We start from the raw sequence: 18,752 nt of genomic DNA on the forward strand, positions 1-18,752 counted from the left end.
GTGCAGGTGTGTGTTAGTGCAGGTGTGTGTTAGTGCAGGCGTGTGTCTGCAGGCGTGTGTCTGCAGGTGTGTGTCAGTGCGGGCGTGTGTCAGTGCGGGCGTGTGTCAGTGCGGATGTGTGTCAGTGCAGGCGTGTGTCAGTGCGGATGTGTGTCAGTGAAGGCGTGTGTCAGTGCGGGCGTGTGTCAGTGCGGATGTGTGTCAGTGCGGATGTGTGTCAGTGCAGGCGTTTGTCAGTGCGGGTGTGTGTTAGAGTGTAGGTGTGTGTCAGTGCGGGCGTGTGTCAGTGCGGGCGTGTGTCAGTGCAGGCGTGTCAGTGCGGGTGTTTGTCAGTGCGGGTGTGTGTCAGTGCGGGCGTGTGTCAGTGCGGGCGTGTCAGTGCGGGCGTGTGTCAGTGCGGGCGTGTGTCAGTGCGGGCGTGTGTCAGTGCGGGTGTGTGTTAGAGTGTGGGTGTGTGTCAGTGCGGGCGTGTGTCAGTGCAGGCGTGTGTCAGTGCAGGTGTGTGTCAGTGCAGGTGTGTGTTAGTGCAGGCGTGTGTCTGCAGGCGTGTGTCTGCAGGTGTGTGTCAGTGCGGGCGTGTGTCAGTGCGGGCGTGTGTCAGTGCAGGTGTGTGTTAGTGCAGGCGTGTGTCTGCAGGCGTGTGTCTGCAGGCGTGTGTCAGTGCAGGTGTGTGTCAGTGCAGGTGTGTGTTAGTGCAGGCGTGTGTCTGCAGGCGTGTGTCTGCAGGTGTGTGTCAGTGCAGGCGTGTGTCAGTGCAGGCGTGTGTCAGTGCAGGTGTGTGTCAGTGCAGGTGTGTGTTAGTGCAGGCGTGTGTCTGCAGGCGTGTGTCTGCAGGTGTGTGTCAGTGCGGGCGTGTGTCAGTGCGGGCGTGTGTCAGTGCGGGCGTGTGTCAGTGCGGGCGTGTGTCAGTGCGGGTGTGTGTTAGAGTGTAGGTGTGTGTCAGTGCGGGCGTGTGTCAGTGCGGGCGTGTGTCAGTGCGGGTGTTTGTTAGTGCGGGTGTGTGTCAGTGTGGGTGTGTGTCAGTGCGGGCGTGTGTCAGTGCGGGCGTGTGTCAGTGCGGGCGTGTGTCAGTGCGGGTGTGTTAGTGCAGGCGTGTGTCTGCAGGCGTGCGTCTGCAGGTGTGTGTCAGTGCGGGCGTGTGTCAGTGCAGGCGTGTCAGTGCGGGTGTTTGTCAGTGCGGGTGTGTGTCAGTGCGGGCGTGTGTCAGTGCGGGCGTGTGTTAGAGTGTGGGTGTGTGTCAGTGCGGGCGTGTGTCAGTGCGGGCGTGTGTCAGTGCAGGTGTGTGTCAGTGCAGGTGTGTGTTAGTGCAGGCGTGTGTCTGCAGGCGTGTGTCTGCAGGTGTGTGTCAGTGCGGGCGTGTGTCAGTGCGGGCGTGTGTCAGTGCGGGCGTGTGTCAGTGCGGGTGTGTGTTAGTGCAGGCGTGTGTCTGCAGGCGTGTGTCTGCAGGCGTGTGTCTGCAGGCGTGTGTCTGCAGGTGTGTGTCAGTGCAGGCGTGTGTCAGTGCAGGCGTGTGTCAGTGCAGGTGTGTGTCAGTGCAGGTGTGTGTTAGTGCAGGCGTGTGTCTGCAGGCGTGTGTCTGCAGGTGTGTGTCAGTGCAGGCGTGTGTCAGTGCAGGTGTGTGTCAGTGCAGGTGTGTGTTAGTGCAGGCGTGTGTCTGCAGGCGTGTGTCTGCAGGTGTGTGTCAGTGCGGGCGTGTGTCAGTGCGGGCGTGTGTCAGTGCGGGTGTTTGTTAGTGCGGGTGTGTGTCAGTGCAGGTGTGTGTCAGTGCGGGCGTGTGTCAGTGCGGGCGTGTGTCAGTGCGGGCGTGTGTCAGTGCGGGTGTGTGTCAGTGCGGGCGTGTGTCAGTGCGGGCGTGTGTCAGTGCGGGCGTGTGTCAGTGCGGGCGTGTGTCAGTGCGGGCGTGTGTTAGAGTGTAGGTGTGTGTCAGTGCGGGCGTGTGTCAGTGCGGGCGTGTGTCAGTGCGGGTGTTTGTTAGTGCGGGTGTTTGTCAGTGCGGGTGTGTGTCAGTGCGGGCGTGTGTCAGTGCGGGCGTGTGTCAGTGCGGGTGTGTGTCAGTGCAGGTGTGTGTCAGTGCGGGCGTGTGTCAGTGCGGGCGTGTGTCAGTGCGGGCGTGTGTCAGTGCGGGCGTGTGTCAGTGCGGGCGTGTGTCAGTGCGGGCGTGTGTCAGTGCGGGCGTGTGTCAGTGCGGGTGTGTGTTAGAGTGTGGGTGTGTGTCAGTGCGGGCGTGTGTCAGTGCAGGCGTGTGTCAGTGCAGGTGTGTGTCAGTGCAGGTGTGTGTTAGTGCAGGCGTGTGTCTGCAGGCGTGTGTCTGCAGGTGTGTGTCAGTGCGGGCTTGTGTCAGTGCGGGCGTGTGTCAGTGCAGGTGTGTGTTAGTGCAGGCGTGTGTCTGCAGGCGTGTGTCTGCAGGCGTGTGTCAGTGCAGGTGTGTGTCAGTGCAGGTGTGTGTTAGTGCAGGCGTGTGTCTGCAGGCGTGTGTCTGCAGGTGTGTGTCAGTGCAGGCGTGTGTCAGTGCAGGCGTGTGTCAGTGCAGGTGTGTGTCAGTGCAGGTGTGTGTTAGTGCAGGCGTGTGTCTGCAGGCGTGTGTCTGCAGGTGTGTGTCAGTGCGGGCGTGTGTCAGTGCGGGCGTGTGTCAGTGCGGGCGTGTGTCAGTGCGGGCGTGTGTCAGTGCGGGTGTGTGTCAGTGCGGGTGTGTGTCAGTGCAGGCGTGTGTCAGTGCAGGTGTGTGTCAGTGCAGGTGTGTGTTAGTGCAGGCGTGTGTCTGCAGGCGTGTGTCTGCAGGCGTGTGTCAGTGCGGGCGTGTGTCAGTGCGGGCGTGTGTCAGTGCGGGCGTGTGTCAGTGCAGGTGTGTGTTAGTGCAGGCGTGTGTCTGCAGGCGTGTGTCTGCAGGCGTGTGTCTGCAGGTGTGTGTCAGTGCAGGCGTGTGTCAGTGCAGGCGTGTGTCAGTGCAGGTGTGTGTCAGTGCAGGTGTGTGTTAGTGCAGGCGTGTGTCTGCAGGCGTGTGTCTGCAGGCGTGTGTCAGTGCAGGCGTGTGTCAGTGCAGGTGTGTGTCAGTGCAGGTGTGTGTTAGTGCAGGCGTGTGTCTGCAGGCGTGTGTCTGCAGGTGTGTGTCAGTGCGGGCGTGTGTCAGTGCGGGCGTGTGTCAGTGCGGGTGTTTGTTAGTGCGGGTGTGTGTCAGTGCAGGTGTGTGTCAGTGCGGGCGTGTGTCAGTGCGGGCGTGTGTCAGTGCGGGTGTGTGTCAGTGCAGGTGTGTGTCAGTGCGGGCGTGTGTCAGTGCGGGCGTGTGTCAGTGCGGGCGTGTGTCAGTGCGGGCGTGTGTCAGTGCGGGTGTGTGTCAGTGCGGGTGTGTGTTAGAGTGTAGGTGTGTGTCAGTGCGGGCGTGTGTCAGTGCGGGCGTGTGTCAGTGCGGGCGTGTGTCAGTGCGGGTGTTTGTTAGTGCGGGTGTGTGTCAGTGCAGGTGTGTGTCAGTGCAGGCGTGTGTCAGTGCGGGTGTTTGTTAGTGCGGGTGTGTGTCAGTGTGGGTGTGTGTCAGTGCGGGCGTGTGTCAGTGCGGGCGTGTGTCAGTGCGGGCGTGTGTCAGTGCGGGCGTGTGTCAGTGCGGGTGTGTTAGTGCAGGCGTGTGTTAGTGCAGGCGTGTGTCAGTGCGGGCGTGTGTCAGTGCGGGTGTGTTAGTGCAGGCGTGTGTTAGTGCAGGCGTGTGTCAGTGCAAGTGTGTGTCAGTGCAGGTGTGTGTCAGTGCAGGTGTGTGTTAGTGCAGGCGTGTGTCTGCAGGCGTGTGTCTGCAGGCGTGTGTCAGTGCGGGTGTGTGTCAGTGCGGGCGTGTGTCAGTGCGGGCGTGTGTCAGTGCGGGCGTGTGTCAGTGCGGGCGTGTGTCAGTGCGGGCGTGTGTCAGTGCGGGCGTGTGTCAGTGCAGGTGTGTGTTAGTGCAGGCGTGTGTCTGCAGGCGTGTGTCTGCAGGCGTGTGTCAGTGCGGGCGTGTGTCAGTGCGGGCGTGTGTCAGTGCGGGCGTGTGTCAGTGCAGGTGTGTGTTAGTGCGGGTGTGTGTTAGTGCGTAGGTGTGTGTCAGTGCAGGTGTGTGTTAGAGTGTAGGTGTGTGTTAGAGTGTAGGTGTGTGTCAGAGCGGGTGTGTGTTAGTGTGGGTGTGTGTTAGTGCGGGTGTGTGTCAGTGCAGGTGTGTTAGTGCGGGTGTGTGTTAGTGCAGGTGTGTGTTAGAGTGTAGGTGTGTGTTAGTGCAGGTGTGTGTCAGTGCGGGTGTGTGTCAGTGCGGGTGTGTGTCAGTGCGGGTGTGTGTTAGAGTGTAGGTGTGTGTCAGTGCAGGTGTGTGTCAGTGAGGGTGTGTGTCAGTGTGGGTGTGTGTCAGTGCAGGTGTGTGTTAGAGTGTAGGTGTGTGTCAGTGCAGGTGTGTGTCAGTGCGGGTGTGTGTCAGTGCGGGTGTGTGTTAGAGTGTAGGTGTGTGTCAGTGCAGGTGTGTGTTAGTGCAAGTGTGTGTCAGTGCAGGTGTGTGTCAGTGCAGGTGTGTGTTACAGTGTAGGTGTGTGTCAGTGCGGGTGTGTGTCAGTGCGGGTGTGTGTCAGTGCGGGTGTGTGTTACAGTGTAGGTGTGTGTCAGTGCGGGTGTGTGTTACAGTGTAGGTGTGTGTCAGTGCGGGTGTGTGTCAGTGCAGGTGTGTGTTAGAGTGTAGGTGTGTGTTAGTGTGGGTGTGTGTTAGTGTGGGTGTGTGTCAGTGCAGGCGTGTCAGTGCAGGTGTGTTAGTGCGGGTGTGTGTTAGAGTGTAGGTGTGTGTCAGTGCAGGTGTGTGTTAGAGTGTAGGTGTGTGTCAGTGCGGGTGTGTGTCAGTGCGGGTGTGTGTCAGTGCAGGTGTGTGTTAGAGTGTAGGTGTGTGTCAGTGCGGGTGTGTGTCAGTGCAGGTGTGTGTCAGTGCAGGTGTGTGTCAGTGCAGGTGTGTGTCAGTGCGGGTGTGTATTAGTGCGGGTGTTTGTTAGTGCGGGTGTGTGTTAGAGTGTAGGTGTGTGTCAGTGCAGGTGTGTGTCAGTGAGGGTGTGTGTCAGTGTGGGTGTGTGTCAGTGCAGGTGTGTGTTAGAGTGTAGGTGTGTGTCAGTGCAGGTGTGTGTCAGTGCGGGTGTGTGTCAGTGCGGGTGTGTGTTAGAGTGTAGGTGTGTGTCAGTGCGGGCGTGTGTCAGTGCGGGCGTGTGTCAGTGCGGGCGTGTTAGTGCAGGCGTGTGTTAGTGCAGGCGTGTGTCAGTGCAGGTGTGTGTCAGTGCAGGTGTGTGTTAGTGCAGGCGTGTGTCTGCAGGCGTGTGTCTGCAGGTGTGTGTCAGTGCGGGTGTGTGTCAGTGCGGGCGTGTGTCAGTGCGGGCGTGTGTCAGTGCGGGCGTGTGTCAGTGCGGGCGTGTGTCAGTGCGGGTGTGTGTCAGTGCGGGTGTGTGTTAGTGTGGGTGTGTGTTAGTGCGGGTGTGTGTCAGTGCAGGTGTGTTAGTGCGGGTGTGTGTTAGTGCGGGTGTGTGTTAGAGTGTAGGTGTGTGTTAGTGCAGGTGTGTGTCAGTGCGGGTGTGTGTCAGTGCGGGTGTGTGTTAGAGTGTAGGTGTGTGTCAGTGCGGGTGTGTGTCAGTGCGGGCGTGTGTCAGTGCGGGTGTGTGTCAGTGCGGGTGTGTGTCAGTGCGGGTGTGTGTTAGAGTGTAGGTGTGTGTCAGTGCGGGTGTGTGTCAGTGAAGGTGTGTTAGTGCAGGTGTGTCAGTGCAGGTGTGTGTCAGTGCAGGTGTGTGTTAGAGTGTAGGTGTGTGTCAGTGCGGGTGTGTGTCAGTGAAGGTGTGTTAGTGCAGGTGTGTCAGTGCAGGTGTGTGTCAGTGCAGGTGTGTGTCAGTGCAGGTGTGTGTCAGTGCGGGTGTGTATTAGTGCGGGTGTTTGTTAGTGCGGGTGTGTGTTAGAGTGTAGGTGTGTGTCAGTGCAGGTGTGTGTCAGTGCGGGTGTGTATTAGTGCGGGTGTTTGTTAGTGCGGGTGTGTGTTAGAGTGTAGGTGTGTGTCAGTGCAGGTGTGTGTCAGTGAGGGTGTGTGTCAGTGTGGGTGTGTGTCAGTGCAGGTGTGTGTTAGAGTGTAGGTGTGTGTCAGTGCAGGCGTGTGTCAGTGCGGGCGTGTGTCAGTGCAGGTGTGTGTTAGAGTGTAGGCGTGTGTCAGTGCGGGCGTGTGTCAGTGCGGGCGTGTGTCAGTGCGGGCGTGTGTCAGTGCGGGCGTGTGTCAGTGCAGGCGTGTGTCTGCAGGCGTGTGTCTGCAGGCGTGTGTCAGTGCAGGTGTGTGTTAGTGCAGGCGTGTGTCTGCAGGCGTGTGTCTGCAGGCGTGTCAGTGCGGGTGTGTGTCAGTGCGGGTGTGTGTCAGTGCGGGTGTGTGTCAGTGCGGGTGTGTGTCAGTGCGGGTGTGTGTTACAGTGTAGGTGTGTGTCAGTGCGGGTGTGTGTCAGTGCAGGTGTGTGTCAGTGCAGGTGTGTGTCAGTGCGGGTGTGTGTCAGTGCGGGTGTGTGTTAGAGTGTAGGTGTGTGTCAGTGCGGGCATGTGTCAGTGCGGGCGTGTGTCAGTGCGGGCGTGTGTCAGTGCGGGCGTGTGTCAGTGCGGGCGTGTGTCAGTGCAGGTGTGTGTCAGTGCGGGCGTGTGTCAGTGCGGGTGTGTTAGTGCAGGCGTGTGTTAGTGCAGGCGTGTGTTAGTGCAGGCGTGTGTCAGTGCAGGTGTGTGTCAGTGCAGGTGTGTGTTAGTGCAGGCGTGTGTCTGCAGGCGAGTGTCTGCAGGCGTGTGTCAGTGCGGGTGTGTGTCAGTGGGGGCGTGTGTCAGTGCGGGCGTGTGTCAGTGCGGGTGTGTTAGTGCAGGCGTGTGTTAGTGCAGGCGTGTGTTAGTGCAGGCGTGTGTCAGTGCAGGTGTGTGTCTGCAGGCGTGTGTCAGTGCGGGTGTGTGTCAGTGCAGGCGTGTGTTAGTGCAGGCGTGTGTCTGCAGGCGTGTGTCAGTGCGGGCGTGTGTCAGTGCGGGCGTGTGTCAGTGCGGGTGTGTGTCAGTGCGGGTGTGTGTCAGTGCGGGCGTGTGTCAGTGCGGGCGTGTGTCAGTGCAGGTGTGTGTTAGTGCAGGCGTGTGTCTGCAGGCGTGTGTCAGTGCGGGTGTGTGTCAGTGCGGGCGTGTGTCAGTGCAGGTGTGTGTCAGTGCAGGTGTGTGTTAGTGCAGGCGTGTGTCTGCAGGCGTGTGTCAGTGCGGGTGTGTGTCAGTGCAGGCGTGTGTCAGTGCGGGTGTGTGTCAGTGCAGGCGTGTGTCAGTGCAGGTGTGTGTCAGTGCAGGTGTGTGTCAGTGCGGGTGTGTGTCAGTGCAGGTGTGTGTTAGAATGTAGGTGTGTGTCAGTGCGGGTGTGTATTAGTGCGGGTGTTTGTTAGTGCGGGTGTGTGTTAGAGTGTAGGTGTGTGTCAGTGCAGGTGTGTGTCAGTGCGGGTGTGTGTCAGTGCAGGTGTGTGTCAGTGCGGGTGTGTGTTAGAGTGTAGGTGTGTGTTAGTGCGGGTGTGTGTCAGTGCGGGTGTGTCTTAGAGTGTAGGTGTGTGTTAGTGCAGGTGTGTGTCAGTGAGGGTGTGTGTCAGTGTGGGTGTGTGTCAGGGCAGGTGTGTGTTAGAGTGTAGGTGTGTGTCAGTGTGGGTGTGTGTCAGTGTGGGTGTGTGTCAGTGTGGGTGTGTGTCAGGGCAGGTGTTTGTTAGTGCGGGTGTGTGTTAGAGTGTAGGTGTGTGTCAGTGCGGGTGTTTGTTAGTGCGGGTGTTTGTTAGTGCAGGTGTGTGTTAGTGCAGGTGTGTGTTAGTGCGGGTGTGTATTAGTGCGGGTGTTTGTTAGTGCGGGTGTGTGTTAGAGTGTAGGTGTGTGTCAGTGCGGGTGTGTGTCAGTGCGGGTGTGTGTCAGTGCAGGTGTGTGTTAGAGTGTAGGTGTGTGTCAGTGCAGGTGTGTGTCAGTGCAGGTGTGTGTTAGTGCAGGTGTGTGTCAGTGCGGGTGTGTGTCAGTGCGGGTGTGTGTTAGTGCGGGTGTGTGTTAGTGCGTAGGTGTGTGTCAGTGCGGGTGTGTGTCAGTGCAGGTGTGTGTTAGAGTGTAGGTGTGTGTCAGTGCAGTTGTGTGTTAGAGTGTAGGTGTGTGTCAGTGCGGGTGTGTGTTAGTGTGGGTGTGTTAGAGTGTAGGTGTGTGTCAGTGCAGGTGTGTTAGTGCGGGTGTGTGTTAGTGCAAGTGTGTGTTAGAGTGTAGGTGTGTGTTAGTGCAGGTGTGTGTCAGTGCGGGTGTGTGTCAGTGCGGGTGTGTGTCAGTGCAGGTGTGTGTTAGAGTGTAGGTGTGTGTTAGTGTGGGTGTGTGTCAGTGCGGGTGTGTGTCAGTGCGGGTGTGTGTCAGTGCAGGTGTGTGTTAGAGTGTAGGTGTGTGTCAGTGCAGGTGTGTGTTAGAGTGTAGGTGTGTGTCAGTGCGGGTGTGTGTCAGTGCGGGTGTGTGTCAGTGCGGGTGTGTGTCAGTGCGGGTGTGTGTTAGAGTGTAGGTGTGTGTCAGGGCAGGTGTTTGTTAGTGCGGGTGTGTGTTAGAGTGTAGGTGTGTGTCAGTGCGGGTGTGTGTTAGAGTGTAGGTGTGTGTCAGTGCGGGTGTTTGTTAGTGCAGGTGTGTGTTAGAGTGTAGGTGTGTGTCAGTGCGGGTGTGTGTCAGTGCGGGTGTGTGTCAGTGCGGGTGTGTGTTAGAGTGTAGGTGTGTGTCAGTGCGGGTGTGTGTCAGTGCGGGTGTGTGTCAGTGCGGGTGTGTGTTAGAGTGTAGGTGTGTGTCAGTGCGGGTGTGTGTCAGTGCGGGTGTGTGTTAGAGTGTAGGTGTGTGTCAGTGCGGGTGTGTGTCAGTGCGGGTGTGTGTCAGTGCAGGTGTGTGTTAGAGTGTAGGTGTGTGTCAGTGCGGGTGTGTGTCAGTGCAGGTGTGTGTTAGAGTGTAGGTGTGTGTCAGTGCAGTTGTGTGTTAGAGTGTAGGTGTGTGTCAGTGCGGGTGTGTGTTAGTGTGGGTGTGTGTCAGTGCAGGTGTGTGTTAGTGTGGGTGTGTGTTAGTGTGGGTGTGTGTTAGTGTGGGTGTGTGTTAGAGTGTAGGTGTGTGTTAGTGCAGGTGTGTGTTAGTGAAGGTGTGTGTCAGTGCAGGTGTGTGTCAGTGCAGGTGTGTGTTAGAGTGTGGGTGTGTGTTAGTGTGGGTGTGTGTTAGTGTGGGTGTGTGTCAGTGCAGGCGTGTCAGTGCAGGTGTGTTAGTGCGGGTGTGTGTTAGAGTGTAGGTGTGTGTCAGTGCAGGTGTGTGTCAGTGCAGGTGTGTGTTAGAGTGTAGGTGTGTGTCAGTGCGGGTGTGTGTTAGTGTGGGTGTGTGTTAGTTTGGGTGTGTGTTAGAGTGTAGGTGTGTGTCAGTGTAGGTGTGTGTCAGTGCAGGTGTGTGTTAGTGTGGGTGTGTGTTAGTGCGGGTGTGTGTTAGAGTGTAGGTGTGTGTTAGTGCAGGTGTGTGTCAGTGCAGGTGTGTGTCAGTGCAGGTGTGTGTTAGAGTGTAGGTGTGTGTCAGAGCGGGTGTGTGTTAGTGTGGGTGTGTGTTAGTGCAGGTGTGTGTCAGTGCAGGTGTGTGTTAGAGTGTGGGTGTGTGTTAGTGTGGGTGTGTGTTAGTGTGGGTGTGTGTTAGTGTGGGTGTGTGTTAGTGCAGGTGTGTGTCAGTGCGGGTGTGTGTTAGTGTAGGTGTGTGTCAGTGCAGGTGTGTGTTAGAGTGTAGGTCTGTGTCAGTGCGGGTGTGTGTCAGAGCGGGTGTGTGTTAGAGTGTAGGTGTGTGTCAGTGCGGGTGTGTGTCAGAGCGGGTGTGTGTTAGAGTGTAGGTGTGTGTCAGTGCGGGTGTGTGTCAGTGCGGGTGTGTGTTAGAGTGTAGGTGTGTGTCAGTGCGGGTGTGTGTTAGAGTGCGGGTGTGTGTTAGAGTGTAGGTGTGTGTCAGTGCAGGTGTGTGTTAGAGTGTAGGTGTGTGTCAGTGCGGGTGTGTGTCAGTGCAGGTGTGTGTTAGAGTGTAGGTGTGTGTCAGTGCAGGTGTGTGTTAGAGTGTAGGTGTGTGTCAGTGCGGGTGTGTGTCAGTGCGGGTGTGTGTTAGAGTGTAGGTGTGTGTCAGTGCGGGTGTGTGTCAGTGCGGGTGTGTGTTAGAGTGTAGGTGTGTGTCAGTGCGGGTGTGTGTCAGTGCAGGTGTGTGTTAGAGTGTAGGTGTGTGTCAGTGCGGGTGTGTGTTAGAGTGTAGGTGTGTGTCAGTGCGGGTGTGTGTCAGTGCGGGTGTGTGTTAGAGTGTAGGTGTGTGTCAGTGCGGGTGTGTGTCAGTGCAGGTGTGTGTTAGAGTGTAGGTGTGTGTCAGTGCGGGTGTGTGTCAGTGCGGGTGTGTGTTAGAGTGTAGGTGTGTGTTAGAGTGTAGGTGTGTGTCAGTGCAGGTGTGTGTCAGTGTAGGTGTGTGTCAGTGCAGGTGTGTGTTAGAGTGTAGGTGTGTGTCAGTGTAGGTGTGTGTCAGTGCAGGTGTGTGTTAGTGCGGGTGTGTGTCAGTGCAGGTGTGTTAGTGCGGGTGTGTGTTAGTGCAGGTGTGTGTTAGAGTGTAGGTGTGTGTTAGTGCAGGTGTGTGTCAGTGCGGGTGTGTGTCAGTGCGGGTGTGTGTCAGTGCAGGTGTGTGTTAGAGTGTAGGTGTGTGTCAGTGCGGGTGTGTGTTAGAGTGTAGGTGTGTGTCAGTGCGGGTGTGTGTTAGAGTGTAGGTGTGTGTCAGTGCAGGTGTGTGTCAGTGCAGGTGTGTGTTAGAGTGTAGGTGTGTGTTAGAGTGTAGGTGTGTGTCAGTGTAGGTGTGTGTCAGTGCGGGTGTGTGTCAGTGCAGGTGTGTGTTAGAGTGTAGGTGTGTGTTAGAGTGTAGGTGTGTGTCAGTGCGGGTGTGTGTCAGTGCGGGTGTGTGTCAGTGCGGGTGTGCAGGTGTGTGTTAGAGTGTAGGTGTGTGTTAGAGTGTAGGTGTGTGTCAGTGCGGGTGTGTGTCAGTGCGGGTGTGTGTTAGAGTGTAGGTGTGTGTCAGTGCAGGTGTGTGTTAGAGTGTAGGTGTGTGTCAGTGCGGGTGTTTGTCAGTGCGGGTGTGTGTTACAGTGTAGGTGTGTGTCAGTGCTGGTGTGTGTTAGTGTGGGTGTGTATTAGTGTGGGTGTGTGTCAGTGCAGGTGTGTGTTAGAGTGTAGGTGTGTGTCAGTGCGGGTGTTTGTCAGTGCGGGTGTGTGTTACAGTGTAGGTGTGTGTCAGTGCGGGTGTGTGTTACAGTGTAGGTGTGTGTCAGTGCGGGTGTGTGTCAGTGCAGGTGTGTGTTAGAGTGTAGGTGTGTGTCAGTGCGGGTGTGTGTTAGAGTGTAGGTGTGTGTCAGTGCGGGTGTGTGTCAGTGCGGGTGTGTGTCAGTGCGGGTGTGTGTTAGAGTGTAGGTGTGTGTCAGTGCGGGTGTGTGTTAGAGTGCGGGTGTGTGTTAGAGTGTAGGTGTGTGTCAGTGCAGGTGTGTGTTAGTGTGGGTGTGTGTTAGAGTGTAGGTGTGTGTTAGTGCAGGTGTGTGTTAGTGCAGGTGTGTGTCAGTGCAGGTGTGTGTCAGTGCAGGTGTGTGTTAGAGTGTAGGTGTGTGTCAGAGCGGGTGTGTGTTAGAGTGTAGGTGTGTGTCAGTGCGGGTGTGTGTCAGTGCAGGTGTGTGTTAGAGTGTAGGTGTGTGGCAGTGCGGGTGTGTGTCAGAGCGGGTGTGTGTTAGAGTGTAGGTGTGTGTCAGTGCGGGTGTGTGTCAGTGCAGGTGTGTGTTAGAGTGTAGGTGTGTGTTAGTGCGGGTGTGTGTCAGTGCGGGTGTGTGTCAGTGCGGGTGTGTGTCAGTGTAGGTGTGTGTCAGTGCGGGTGTGTGTCAGTGCGGGTGTGTGTTAGAGTGTAGGTGTGTGTCAGTGCAGGTGTGTGTTAGAGTGTAGGTGTGTGTCAGTGCGGGTGTGTGTCAGTGCAGGTGTGTGTCAGTGCAGGTGTGTGTCAGTGTAGGTGTGTGTTAGAGTGTAGGTGTGTGTTAGTGCAGGTGTGTGTCAGTGCAGGTGTGTGTTAGAGTGTAGGTGTGTGTTAGTGCAGGTGTGTGTTAGTGCAGGTGTGTGTTAGTGCAGGTGTGTGTTAGAGTGTAGGTGTGTGTTAGTGCAGGTGTGTGTTAGTGCAGGTGTGTGTCAGTGCGGGTGTGTGTTAGAGTGTAGGTGTGTGTTAGAGTGTAGGTGTGTGTCAGTGCGGGTGTGTGTCAGTGCGGGTGTGTGTCAGTGCAGGTGTGTGTTAGAGTGTAGGTGTGTGTCAGTGCGGGTGTGTGTCAGTGCAGGTGTGTTAGTGCAGGTGTGTGTTAGAGTGTAGGTGTGTGTTAGTGCAGGTGTGTGTTAGTGCAGGTGTGTGTTAGTGCAGGTGTGTGTTAGTGCAGGTGTGTGTTAGAGTGTAGGTGTGTGTCAGTGCGGGTGTGTGTCAGTGCGGGTGTGTGTTAGAGTGTAGGTGTGTGTCAGTGCGGGTGTGTGTCAGTGCAGGTGTGTGTTAGAGTGTAGGTGTGTGTCAGTGCGGGTGTGTGTCAGTGCGGGTGTGTGTCAGTGTAGGTGTGTGTTAGAGTGTAGGTGTGTGTCAGTGTAGGTGTGTGTCAGTGCGGGTGTGTGTCAGTGCGGGTGTGTGTTAGAGTGTAGGTGTGTGTCAGTGCGGGTGTGTGTCAGTGCGGGTGTGTGTTAGAGTGTAGGTGTGTGTCAGTGCAGGTGTGTGTTAGAGTGTAGGTGTGTGTCAGTGCGGGTGTGTGTCAGTGCGGGTGTGTGTCAGTGCGGGTGTGTGTCAGTGCAGGTGTGTGTTAGAGTGTAGGTGTGTGTCAGTGCGGGTGTGTGTTAGTGTGGGTGTGTGTCAGTGCGGGTGTGTGTCAGTGCGGGTGTGAGGTGTGTGTCAGTGCAGGTGTGTGTTAGTGCGGGTGTGTGTTAGAGTGTAGGTGTGTGTTAGTGCAGGTGTGTGTTAGTGCAGGTGTGTGTTAGTGCAGGTGTGTGTTAGTGCAGGTGTGTGTTAGTGCAGGTGTGTGTTAGAGTGTAGGTGTGTGTTAGAGTGTAGGTGTGTGTCAGTGTAGGTGTGTGTCAGTGCAGGTGTGTGTCAGTGCAGGTGTGTGTCAGTGCAGGTGTGTGTTAGAGTGTAGGTCTGTGTCAGTGCGGGTGTGTGTCAGTGCAGGTGTGTGTTAGAGTGTAGGTGTGTGTCAGTGCGGGTGTGTGTCAGAGCGGGTGTGTGTTAGAGTGTAGGTGTGTGTCAGTGTAGGTGTGTGTCAGTGCAGGTGTGTGTTAGAGTGTAGGTGTGTGTCAGTGCGGGTGTGTGTCAGTGCGGGTGTGTGTTAGAGTGTAGGTGTGTGTCAGTGCGGGTGTGTGTCAGTGCGGGTGTGTGTTAGAGTGTAGGTGTGTGTCAGTGCGGGTGTGTGTCAGAGCGGGTGTGTGTTAGAGTGTAGGTGTGTGTCAGTGCGGGTGTGTGTCAGAGCGGGTGTGTGTTAGAGTGTAGGTGTGTGTCAGTGTAGGTGTGTGTCAGTGCAGGTGTGTGTCAGTGCGGGTGTGTGTCAGTGCGGGTGTGCAGGTGTGTGTTAGAGTGTAGGTGTGTGTTAGAGTGTAGGTGTGTGTCAGTGCGGGTGTGTGTCAGTGCGGGTGTGTGTCAGTGCAGGTGTGTGTTAGAGTGTAGGTGTGTGTCAGTGCAGGTGTGTGTTAGAGTGTAGGTGTGTGTCAGTGCGGGTGTGTGTTAGAGTGTAGGTGTGTGTCAGTGCGGGTGTGTGTCAGTGCAGGTGTGTGTCAGTGCAGGTGTGTGTCAGTGCAGGTGTGTGTCAGTGCGGGTGTGTGTTAGAGTGTAGGTGTGTGTCAGTGCGGGTGTGTGTCAGTGCGGGTGTGCAGGTGTGTGTTAGAGTGTAGGTGTGTGTTAGAGTGTAGGTGTGTGTCAGTGCGGGTGTGTGTTAGAGTGTAGGTGTGTGTCAGTGCAGGTGTGTGTTAGAGTGTAGGTGTGTGTCAGTGCGGGTGTGTGTCAGTGCAGGTGTGTGTTAGAGTGTAGGTGTGTGTCAGTGCGGGTGTGTGTTAGTGTGGGTGTGTATTAGTGTGGGTGTGTGTTAGTGCGGGTGTGTGTTAGAGTGTAGGTGTGTGTCAGTGCGGGTGTGTGTCAGTGCAGGTGTGTGTTAGAGTGTAGGTGTGTGTCAGTGCGGGTGTGTGTTAGTGTGGGTGTGTATTAGTGTGGGTGTGTGTTAGTGCGGGTGTGTGTTAGAGTGTAGGTGTGTGTCAGTGCGGGTGTTTGTTAGTGCGGGTGTGTGTTAGAGTGTAGGTGTGTGTCAGTGAGGGTGTGTATCAGTGTGGGTGTGTGTCAGTGCGGGTGTGTGACAGTGCGGGTGTGTGTCAGTGCAGGTGTGTGTTAGAGTGTAGGTGTGTGTCAGTGCGGGTGTGTGTCAGTGCGGGTGTGTGTTAGAGTGTAGGTGTGTGTCAGTGTAGGTGTGTGTTAGTGTGGGTGTGTGTTAGTGTGGGTGTGTGTTAGTGTGGGTGTGTGTTAGAGTGTAGGTGTGTGTTAGTGCAGGTGTGTGTTAGTGCGGGTGTGTGTTAGAGTGTAGGTGTGTGTTAGTGCAGGTGTGTGTCAGTGCGGGTGTGTGTTAGTGCGGGTGTGTGTTAGAGTGTAGGTGTGTGTTAGTGCAGGTGTGTGTCAGTGCGGGTGTGTGTTAGTGCGGGTGTGTGTTAGTGCGGGTGCGTGTTAGAGTGTAGGTGTGTGTCAGTGCAGGTGTGTGTTAGAGTGTAGGTGTGTGTTAGTGCAGGTGTGTGTCAGTGCGGGTGTGTGTTAGTGTAGGTGTGTGTTAGTGCAGGTGTGTGTTAGAGTGTAGGTGTGTGTCAGTGCGGGTGTGTGTAAGTGTAGGTGTGTGTCAGTGCAGGTGTGTGTTAGTGTGGGTGTGTGTTAGTGTGGGTGTGTGTTAGTGCAGGTGTGTGTTAGAGTGTAGGTGTGTGTCAGTGCGGGTGTGTGTCAGTGCGGGTGTGTGTTAGTGTAGGTGTGTGTCAGTGCAGGTGTGTGTTAGTGTGGGTGTGTGTTAGTGTGGGTGTGTGTTAGTGTGGGTGTGTGTTAGAGTGTAGGTGTGTGTCAGTGTAGGTGTGTGTCAGTGCAGGTGTGTGTTAGTGTGGGTGTGTGTTAGTGTAGGTGTGTGTCAGTGCAGGTGTGTGTTAGTGTGGGTGTGTGTTAGTGCGGGTGTATGTTAGAGTGTAGGTGTGTGTTAGTGCAGGTGTGAGTCAGTGCAGGTGTGTGTCTGTGCAGGTGTGTGTTAGTGTGGGTGTGTGTTAGTGTGGGTGTGTGTTAGAGTGTAGGTGTGTGTCAGTGTAGGTGTGTGTCAGTGCAGGTGTGTGTTAGTGTGGGTGTGTGTTAGTGTAGGTGTGTGTTAGTGCAGGTGTGTGTTAGAGTGTAGGTGTGTGTTAGTGCAGGTGTGTGTCAGTGCGGGTGTGTGTTAGTGTAGGTGTGTGTCAGTGCAGGTGTGTGTTAGTGTGGGTGTGTGTTAGTGTGGGTGTGTGTTAGTGCAGGTGTGTGTTAGAGTGTAGGTGTGTGTCAGTGCGGGTGTGTGTCAGTGCGGGTGTGTGTTAGTGTAGGTGTGTGTCAGTGCAGGTGTGTGTTAGTGTGGGTGTGTGTTAGTGTGGGTGTGTGTTAGAGTGTAGGTGTGTGTTAGTGCAGGTGTGAGTCAGTGCAGGTGTGTGTCAGTGTAGGTGTGTGTCAGTGCAGGTGTGTGTTAGTGCGGGTGTGTGTTAGTGCAGATGTGTGTCAGTGTAGGTGTGTGTCAGTGCAGGTGTGTGTTAGTGCGGGTGTGTGTTAGTGCGGGTGTGTGTTAGTGCGGGTGTGTGTTAGAGTGTAGGTGTGTGTCAGTGTAGGTGTGTGTCAGTGCAGGTGTGTGTTAGTGCAGGTGTGTGTCAGTGTAGGTGTGTGTTAGTGCGGGTGTGTGTTAGTGCGGGTGTGTGTTAGTGCAGGTGTGTGTCAGTGCGGGTGTGTGTTAGTGTAGGTGTGTGTTAGAGTGTAGGTGTGTGTCAGTGCAGGTGTGTGTTAGTGTGGGTGTGTGTTAGTGTGGGTGTGTGTTAGTGTGGGTGTGTGTTAGTGTGGGTGTGTGTTAGAGTGTAGGTGTGTGTTAGTGCAGGTGTGTGTCAGTGCAGGTGTGTGTCAGTGCAGGTGTGTGTTAGTGCGGGTGTGTGTTAGAGTGTAGGTGTGTGTTAGTGCAGGTGTGTGTCAGTGCGGGTGTGTGTTAGTGTAGGTGTGTGTCAGTGCAGGTGTGTGTTAGTGTGGGTGTGTGTTAGTGTGGGTGTGTGTTAGAGTGTAGGTGTGTGTCAGTGCAGGTATGTGTCAGTGCAGGTGTGTGTCAGTGTAGGTGTGTGTCAGTGCTGGTGTGTGTCAGTGCGGGTGTGTGTCAGTGCGGGTGTGGTTCAGTGCAGGTGTGTGTTACAGTGTAGGTGTGTGTCAGTGCAGGTGTGTGTCAGTGCGGGTGTGTGTCAGTGCGGGCGTGTGTCAGTGTAGGTGTGTGTCAGTGCAGGTGTGTGTCAGTGCGGGTGTGTGTCAGTGCGGGCGTGTGTCAGTGTAGGTGTGTGTCAGTGCGGGTGTGTGTCAGTGCAGGTGTTTGTTAGTGCAGGTGTGTGTTAGTGCAGGTGTGTGTTAGAGTGCATGTATATGTTAGTGTAGGTGTGTGTTAGTGCAGGTGTGTGTCAGTGCAGGTGTGTGTTAGTTCAGGTGTGTGTTAGTTCAGGTGTGTGTTAGAGTGCATATATGTGTTAGTGCAGGTGTGTGTATCAGTGACATGTGTCAATGCAGGTGTGTGTATCAGTGACGTGTGTCAATGCAGGTGTGTGTTAGTGCAGGTGTGTGTCAGTGCGTGGGTGTGTGTCAGTGCGTGGGTGTGTGTCAGTGCGTGGGTGTGTGTCAGTGCAGGTGTGTGTTAGTGTAGGTGTGTTTTAGTGCAGGTGTGTGTCAGTCCAGGTGTGTGTTAGAGTGCATGTATATGTTAGTGCAGGTGTGTGTCAGTGCATGTTTGTTTAAGAGTGTAGGTGTGTGTGTCAGTGTAGGTGTGTGTTAGTGCAGGTGTGTGTCAGTGCAGGTGTGTGTTAGAGTGCATGTATATGTTAGTGCAGGTGTGTGTGTCAGTGCAGGTGTGTGTGTTAGAGTGCAGGTGTGTGTGTGTGTGTGTTATTGCAGGTGTGTGGTATTGCAGATGTGTGTGTGTGTGTTATTGCAGGTGTGTGTGTTATTGCAGGTGTGTGTGTTATTGCAGGTGTGTGTGTGTGTTATTGTAGGTGTGTGTTAGTGTATGTGTGCCATTTCAGACCACTGTCCTCCTTTTCCAATCATATGTGTTACTCTGTTTACCTGCTGTCTGTATGAGTGTCCTTGTGTGTGTGTGTAGATATGTGTGTGTGCGTGCTCCTTTACTGTATACACTACCACTTCCCTTATATATTAAGTTACCCTAAACCCCTGTTTTTGCCTGTGTCCCTCTGTCTCTCCGTGTGTGTGTGTGTGTGTGTGTGTGTGTGTGTGTGTGTAGCTGTACAGCAGATGGCTGAGGCTCATATGCAGAAGTTGGGTGTGTATCCTCACATGGAGGAGGACGGAGAGGATGAAGAGCGGGTATTAAAGTGTACTCCTGGTAAAACTTAACACACACACACACACATACACACACACATAAACACACACACATACACCTACTTATGAGGACTGTAAATGGGTTTCTAAGTGAAACATGATGGTGTTTAATACAACAGATGGATGATGAAGGTCATTTTGTTCTGATCAGATTCACAGATGGAGACGAGCTCCAGAGATGAGACGAGTAAAGCACAGAGCAGTGACAGGACTGAGGATGAGGATGAGGTGAAAGAGGAAGTGAAGGAAAAGGAAAAAGAAGAAGAGGAGGAAACAGAAAATGATCAGAAAGACGGAGCAACAGACGGATGAAAGAACAAAAAGAGAGATGATGATAGAGCCTCAGAATAAATCAACTGGAGAAACAGAAATGTGTGTGTGTGTGTGTGTGTGTGAGAAAGAGAGAGAGAGAGTGTGTGTGCGTCTATGTGCACGTGTGTGTGTGTGTGTGACTCTTCCTGACTCCTCCCAGTTCTGTTTATTTGTATACACACACACACTCTGACCTTGTGATAGACTGAAATTATATAAATAATAAAGATATTTGTTGATGCTTTATTTTAGTCTTGTAATTATTTTGAAAAAATAAATGTTATTAAATAAATAGACAATAAAGGATGATTGTGTGTGCGTTTGTACACTAACTCTAATATTGTGTGTATGAGTCTTAAATGAACATTATTCTCAACACTTTACAAGTGTTAATCCCCCCCCCCCACACACACACACAGACATACACTATGTTGCCAAAAGTATTCGCTCACCCATCCAAATAATCAGAATCAGGTGTTCCAATCACTTCCATGGCCACAGGTGTATAAAATCAAGCACCTAGGCATGCAGACTGTTTTTACAAACATTTGTGAAAGAATGGGTCGCTCTCAGGAGCTCAGTGAATTCCAGCGTGGAACTGTGATAGGATGCCACCTGTGCAACAAATCCAGTCGTGAAATTTCCTCGCTCCTAAATATTCCACAGTCAACTGTCAGCTGTATTATAAGAACGTGGAAGTGTTTGGGAACGACAGCAACTCAGCCACGAAGTGGTAGGCCACGTAAACTGACGGAGCGGGGTCAGCGGATGCTGAGGCGCATAGTGCGAAGAGGTCA

At 54.7% G+C, this 18,752-nt stretch overlaps 1 protein-coding gene across 1 annotated transcript in view; it reads left to right on the plus strand.

Moving 5' to 3' along the window:
• The window catches only part of ppp1r1b (protein phosphatase 1, regulatory (inhibitor) subunit 1B), a 28,716-nt gene extending 10,514 nt beyond the window's left edge, over window positions 1-18,202 (plus strand). The window contains exons 4-5 of the mRNA XM_058377247.1: window positions 17,543-17,644; window positions 17,795-18,202. Coding sequence (XP_058233230.1) covers window positions 17,543-17,644; window positions 17,795-17,955 — 263 coding nt within the window. The 3' untranslated portion in view covers window positions 17,956-18,202. The remainder of the gene's footprint in view (window positions 1-17,542; window positions 17,645-17,794) is intronic.
• The last annotated feature ends 550 nt before the right edge of the window (window positions 18,203-18,752 follow it).

The sequence above is a fragment of the Hemibagrus wyckioides genome, linkage group LG24, assembly GCF_019097595.1.
Source record: "Hemibagrus wyckioides isolate EC202008001 linkage group LG24, SWU_Hwy_1.0, whole genome shotgun sequence".
NCBI classification, from domain to species: Eukaryota; Metazoa; Chordata; class Actinopteri; order Siluriformes; family Bagridae; genus Hemibagrus; species Hemibagrus wyckioides.